Source organism: Arachis stenosperma, chromosome 10, assembly GCF_014773155.1.
Source record: "Arachis stenosperma cultivar V10309 chromosome 10, arast.V10309.gnm1.PFL2, whole genome shotgun sequence".
Lineage (NCBI taxonomy): Eukaryota > Viridiplantae > Streptophyta > Magnoliopsida > Fabales > Fabaceae > Arachis > Arachis stenosperma.
Window position 1 is genome coordinate 108736779 of NC_080386.1, and position 7433 is coordinate 108744211.

At 39.1% G+C, this 7433-nt stretch overlaps 1 protein-coding gene and 1 non-coding gene across 2 annotated transcripts; one reads left to right on the forward strand and one right to left on the reverse strand.

Moving 5' to 3' along the window:
- Positions 1-201: 201 nt before the first annotated feature.
- On the reverse strand, positions 202-308 carry LOC130958430 (small nucleolar RNA R71). The gene has a single exon (XR_009077552.1). It is a non-coding gene; the product is annotated as a small nucleolar RNA R71 (small nucleolar RNA).
- A 706-nt stretch (positions 309-1014) lies between these two features.
- Positions 1015-2220, forward strand: LOC130957444 (uncharacterized). The gene has a single exon (XM_057884301.1). It carries the CDS (start codon positions 1015-1017, stop codon positions 2218-2220), a length of 1206 nt encoding a protein of 401 aa, XP_057740284.1.
- Positions 2221-7433: the final 5213 nt, after the last annotated feature.

Sequence of the window (7433 nt, forward strand, 5' to 3'; positions counted from 1 at the left end):
CTTAAGGATTTCCAAGTTGCATGTGTAACTGCGAGAAGACATGGAGTGGATAAAGCCGCGGTGTTGGTCTTCGCTTTCCCTTTTTCTTTGGAAGGAAAATCAAAGGAGTGATTTTATACTCAGCCGGGTGAAGTTAGATCCAATTGGGACTTGTTGCAGAAATAATTTTTGGAGAAGTTCTACCCTCCCTAGAAAATAGACAGGCTGAGAAGAGAGATTTCTTGCATTGTTGAACGGGATGGGGAGACTTTGTATGAATATTGGAAGAGATTTAAGAAGTTGTTGGAAGCTTGTCCTCACCACCGGATAGATGAGTTGGTTTTGATCAGTTATTTCTATCAAGGAATGCACCACCAAGATAAGCTTCTCTTGGATGCCGCGAGTGGAGGATCATTGACCAAAAACAAGACCGCAGTAGAGGCATGGAAAGTGATATCGGACTTAGCGGACTTAACTCAGCATTCATGGGCAAGGAGTCCACAACCAAAAGCTTTGAGTGAGGTTTCTCCCTCCGGAGATGCAATTTTGACTAAGACTCTAGGTGAGATAACGATTTTGTTGAGGCAAATCACCCAAGGGCAACAAATTTCTCAAGCTTTGATGAATGCCCCACCTCAACCTCCTAGGATTGAAGGACCATCAAGGATATGTGGTGTTTGTGCTTGTACTACTCATTACACCGATGAGTGTCCTCAAATCCAAGAGGACACTACATTGGCAGTTGCTAACCCCTACCCACAAAGACCTAACTACAACCAAGGACCTTACCCACATAGAGGTAATCAAAACCAATGGTAGAGAGATAACTCAAACTAAAGGTGGAATCAATCTCCCCAAGCTCAACCCAATCAAAATGCTCAAGTCTACTACCATCAACACCCCCAAGGCCAACCACAATACCAATACCATACCAACAACCCCCCACAACCTCCATCTTAAGTGAATTATCAACATCCAAATAGTAGATCCAATCCTTCTCAAGTTAACCAAGCCCTTCCCTCCAATAAATCCCACATGAATGACACAATTCACACCTTCATGCAAGAACAAAGAGAGTATCACAAGAAACAAGATGCATACATGGCTACAATAGCCGAAGCCCTTACCCGTTTAACTCTCCCTCCTCAAACCACACAGAGCACCCAACAAGCTTCAACCTCAAGTAGTTTACCCTCCCAACCTCAACTCAATCCTAAAGGAAGCATAAATGCCATTACTCTTAATAATGGTACTAAATTGGATAAGAATGTTGCTATACCTTCAAGGTTGAGTGAGGAGACAAACAATGAGGAGGTAGAAGATGAACTTGAGGTGATGAGGAGTGAAGATAAAAATGTTTACAAAAGTGAGGAAGAACCACCAAGGGTCAAGGAGCCCAAGAGAAAGACCTTGCTTGAAGAGCTTTTGCCCATTCCATTTCCAACTTTAGCCAAGAAAGCAAAAAAGCAAGAAGATCTTGACCCAACTGTGGTGGAAGTTTTTGAGAAAGTTGAAGTTACCGTCCCTCTCTTTCAAGCCATTCAACAAGTGTCGAAATATGCCAAGTTCCTCAAGGATATTTGTACTCACAAAGACAAGCTTTGCAACCTCAACAAAAAGTCAATAGATAATTCTATCTCTTCTTTACTTCCTAAAAAATGCAATGATCCCGACCCATATTTCGTTACTTGTTTGATTGGTAGAACCAAGTTCACGGACTGTATGTGTGATTTGGGGGCGTGTGTAAGCATCATGCCACTCCCCATCTATGAAAGATTGAACTTAGCACCCCTAAAGAGATCCGGGGTGAGGTTTGTGTTAGTCGACAAGAGTATTGTGTCAGTTGTGGGGATTGCAGAGAATATAATTGTCAATATTCCAGGATTGCTCTTTCTAGCTGATTTTCACATCTTGGAGACCCCTCCTATTGACTCAACCAAGCCATCATCAATACTCCCTGGACGACCATTCTTGAAGACAACCCGTTTCAAGTTAGATGCACACTCAAGAGTCTATTCTTTTGAGTCGGATAGCAAGTTAGTCAAGTTCACTTTGGAGGAGTCTAACAAACCCATTCTTAAAGCTTGCTCTATTTTTGGATGCGACATAGTTGAAGACAAAGTGACTGAAGATGACAAGGAGCAAGGGAAGGAGGATAGTGCCAAAGAGTCAAAGGATCATGCTCAACCAAAGCAAGCCAAGGAGTTGGAGATTTTCTTCCTTGGGAAACTTCCTAAGTGACCAATAAAGCCATGCAAGTCCAACTTAAGACTCTAAACCAAAGTGCTTGGTGGGAGACACCCCACCATGGTAACATTTTCCAATTCTATCTCTTATTTATAGCTTTTTTGAACTATTTGTTTTCTTATGTTATAATGCTTAGATTAGATTTGGTTGGATAATTTTGAGTTGTATAAGTTGAATCACTTGTGAACTATAATTTTGTGCTTGTTTGAATGATATGGGGTTGGTATGTTGGTGTGCTAAGATTGGGAACCTTAGTTTTTAAGAGAAAAGAAAATTCTTAAACAGGACATCTGTGCGTACGCACCACGCTATGCGTGCACACAACTCTGTGTTTTTAGGCCCCTGTGCGTCCGCACACGTCTTAGCATGTCCTCTGGTCGCAGCGCCAGCGCAGCCTATGTGTGCGCGCTGCCCCCTTTTCTCCGATCTGTGCATGCACACACCTGCGTGCGTACGCACGAGTCCCTTTTTGCGCTTCATATGTGCGGCCGCATAAACATGTGGGCCCGCACACCCTTTGTTAGCCCCTCTGGTGGGAGCGAGGGAATGACCTGTGCGTGGGAACAACCTCCCCTATTCTCACCCTCTGTGCGTGCGTACGGACCTGTGTGCGCACGCACACCTGCTTTAAAAAAAACTTGTGCATAACAAAGTATAAAATAAAGAGTTAAATAAAGGACGCATATGCCATATTTGAAAAAAAAATGCATGAGTGTGGTGAGATAGAAAAAGAAAAGGAAATGGGTAGATAGGTTATATTGTTAAGTGTATATAGGTGATATAGGAATAGGTGGACACTCAAGCTAATCAAAGAACTAATTATTTAAGTCCACTTAACCATATTTCATCCTACATGAACCCTAGCCTCATTACATCCCTCTAAAGACCTCATGATAATTGTTATTCATGCATTAAATACTAGTTTATTGTTAGATGGCTTGCAAATCTTTGAAAAGCATGATAAAAGGAGAATTGAGTGGTTAAACCCTAAACACTGAGCGAACTGAGTGGATACACATCCAGTGAGGGGTTCGATCGCTCAATTCTATGTTCTTGCTCCTTATATTGTATCCTCTTGCAAGTTGTTTGATTGAATAATTTTGAAAATTTTGATTCAAATCTTTGAACATTGATCTTAATGCATGAGCTCTTTGCATTGGCCTTCAAGCTTTCTTGTGATGGATTGGAATTTCATGGTTTGTTTCTACCAACTCTCGTCGTAGCACATTTTGGCTATCACCCATAAGATAGTTGCATGCATTTAAGTAGTATATAGCATAGGTCGTTTTCCTTTTCATCTATCTCCTTTGAGTGTGTTTAGCATGAGGACATGCTAGTGTTTAAGTGTGAAGGAATTGATGAATCCATATTTGATGATGAATTTTGGTTAGAATTGAATGGATTTCATTATATAAACTTGCACTTATTCCCTTTAATAGCATGTTTTTTAATCTTCCTCCCAAATCGTGCTTGATCTATTTTATTCCATTTGCCTTCCATTCAATGCCTTGATGTGTTTGTGAGTGATTTCAGGTGTATAAGGTAGGAATGGGTTGGAGAAAATGGAAGAAGAGAATGCAAAAGTGGAGGAAACTTGAAGAATCAAAGGAGATGAGCTCAGAGACCTGTGCGTGCGCACAGCCTCTTGTGCGTCCACACAGGAGCCCAAGGAGAGTGCGTGGATCATTTCGAGTGCATCGCGCGTCCCGTCAAGCATCGCCTAGTGTGCGTGCGCACAGCTACATGTGCGTACGCACAGGTTGGGAATTTCGTAAAGTGTGCGGACGCACACGTCTATGCATCCGCACAGATGTCCGTGCATGACATCATTAGAAAAGCACGTGACTCGCAATTTGAGGGCTTTGGAGGTCCATTTCCGAAGTCTTTTAGCTCATATTGGAAGGGGAATGAAGAAAAGAGCATAGCATATCATTAGTATAGTTTTAGGAGTAGAGTAGAAGGTTTTTAGTTTTAGTTTTCTCTAAGTTTTCTTATCTTCTCCATTAGGGTTTTATTAGGGTTTTACATTCCAAGTGCCATTTCCATTTTTTATCATTGGATTTTTCTAATCTCTTTGTAAGTATTCTCTTGTTATTACTCTTTATAGTTATATGGTCATTACTCTTTCTTCTAATTCAAGTTATAGTTCAATTTTGCTTCTCTCTTGCAATTTCACCTTCTTATTGATGAATTTAATGTTTGATGTTGGTTCTATGCTTTCTTATGCTATTCTTGTTGATTGAGATCAATTGTTGCTTTTGGTTTCAAGTCATTTCTCATTTTCCTCATGTTTAAGCATTTTGCCCACCAAGTGTTTGACAAAATATCAAACATGGTTTTAGGCTAAATTTTTGTCTCTTGGCTTAGGGAAAGTGAGCACTTGGGTACCTAGAGTTGGAATGTCCAACATTTAGTGTCAATTCTTGGATTGTTAATTGTTCTTGTTCCCACTAACGCTAATTTGTTGCTAAGGCAATTAGCAAGCAATTTAGGATTTGTGGGTTAGGAACACTTATGCTCATTTAACTTACTTTCCGATGTGAGGGTTGATCAAGTGAGACTAATCCATCATAATCGTCATAGTTGTGGTTCCAACAAGGAAAGGACCCTTAGCTCACTCCAAGCCAAGACCCCTTTTTTATGCTTTCAATCTTTCATACATTGCTATGTTAATCTCTTTTATACTTTACTTGTTTATATTACATAGTCGGTTCTTTAATTTCTTCATTAGTTTAATCATTACAATTTTGCATGTTCTTTTATTGCTTTATATGTTCATTTCTTCATTGACAACCCCTTGATCACTACAACCGGAATTTGCACACTCATTGTCCTTTGGTGATTCCTTGGGAGACGACCCGGGAGTCAAATACTCTCGATTTAAATTGGTTTTGATTTGTGACACATCTTGTGAATTTCCAAATTGGTCGGCAACTAATTGTTGGATTTGGGTCTATACTTGCAATGTTAATCCTATTTTGAGAAATCCCAACTCATACAATTGGGCGTCGTCAGTGCTTTTGTTATGACAATCCGAAAAAGTGGTTGAAATTGTTGCCTTGAACACAATCTTGGTACAATACTTTCTTGTATAATATCATTAAAATGACTCCTTACAAAGCATTATTTGAAAAGGAACCTCCAGGTTTATTGCGGTATAAAAAAGTCCAAATGATGAGCCAAATTTGTAAGCATAAGGTTGTTAGAAGAGCGAGACCAACTGCTTGGCAAACTTAAAAAAATCTCCATAAGGCTCAAAAATTTATGAAAGACCATGCTGATGGGAAGAGAATACATTGGGAATTAGAAGAGAGAGACTTGGTTTTAGTTAAGTTGCAGCAATACCAGCAACAGTCACTAGCATTTCAAAAGAATCAGAAGCTTGGACTGAGATTTTTGTGCCCTTTAACATACTCCGTAAGATTAGCCTTGTTGTCTACAAGTTAGAGCTTCCTAAGTCAGCAAGAATTCATCTTGTTTTTCATATTTCGTTGCTAAAAAATTCAAAGGAGATGACATACAACAATATTTGCCTCTTCCTTTCACAACACGTGAGCAAGGTCCAGTTTTGTAGCCACAAACCATTCTAGCCACTAGAATAATTATGCAAGGCAACATTGAGAGTCCTCAACTTCTAATCCAATGGGAAGATAGTCCTAAAGAATTGGCAACTTGAAAAAATGCTACAAAATTTCTCAAGCTGTTTCCTTACTTCAACCTTAAAGACAATGTTGCTTTTAACGGAGAAGGTATTGTAACAAAGAAAGACAATAAAGAGGAACAACAAAGTCATTTTCACAATGGGATAGTTCCAAATGCAGAGTTTGTTATGAAAAAAAGACAGATGACCCATGAACCACAAGCTCAAATTGTGAGAAAAAGTACTAGGCTGAAAACAACAAATACTCAATTGAAAAGCTATATTCATTAGGCATTAAGTGGTATTTTTTTCTTTCTGATATCTTCTTCCTCTCTCATCTTTGTATCTCAGTTTATCTTTTCTTCACATTATTCTTATTCTAATTCATACACTTGTTCTTCATTTTATCTTTTTCTTCATTCATCTCGTCAATATCTATATATATATATATATATATACATCAAGGACTTTATCTCATTAATTAGCTTGTGCCTACCCGCTGTTTGATAAATTGTAGGGGTGTAAGTTATCGAACCAGACCTAAATTTACTGCAAAACCGAACCGAAATTTACAACAACTGAATGGAAAACCAAAAAAATCGGTTTTTTTTTTATTTTTTCGAATTAAACCGATCGGTTCGATTCGGTTTTTGGTTGGCGCAGTAAAAATTGAACCGAACCAAACCGAACCGAAATATTGGTTCAGAAATACTTGTTTTTACACATTTGCCCTTTAACCTAATATGCAAACCTCTAACCTCCCAATCCCAACTCAGTGCAGCCACAAGTCACAACCCTACAACATAATGCATCAGTAAACTGAGGTCCATCTTTCTTCTCTATGCCTGATTGCCTGAGACCCTGAAAGAATGAGAGCTTAAGAGAGCCAGAGAGCTGAGAGCGTCGTCGTCGAGTCGCCGTGAAGGACGTCGTCGATTTACATCACAGGCGTTGCAGAGAGCTATCTTTACGCCATCGTCTTGCCGTCGTCAATCTCCGTCTGAGCCGTTCTTCCCCGTCGCCGAACAGTAGTCCTCGTCGCTGTCCAGCAGTCTCCGTCGTCGAGCAGTTCCTCTTTGTTGGCGAGAAAACCCCTGGTCCAAGCCTTTTCCTGCAACTCACAATGTCGTCTTCTGAGGTTGGTAACTCGATTTTTTCACAATTTGTTGTAAGTTATTACTTATTAGATGTTCTTGTTGCTAGGCTGATTGAAAATTTATTGCTGTTGATGTTCGTTGAATTGAAGAAGCTCTTTGTATATATATACTTCTTATCACAATTTTGATTATAAATCCACATGATTTAATTTTTAAAATTTTTACTTCTTTATATCATATCAATTAAGATTCTAATTCCGAATATTAACTCATATAACCAAAATAAAAAAAATTGGTGCTTACAGAGATATTTTACCTACTTTAGTCACTGCCCGGCCACTTGAATCCTAATTGCATTTTCTCTTTGATTAATCTTCAGGACTAGTTTCGTCTCCCTGGTCTTTGGTTTTTTCAAAATTTATTGCAAGTTATTAGATATTCTTGCTGCTGGATTAATTTATGTTAGATTA

Coding starts and splice junctions, on each gene's coding strand:
- LOC130957444 (XM_057884301.1), top strand. CDS start 1,015: ATGAATGACACAATTCACACCTTCATGCAAGAACAAAGAGAGTATCAC.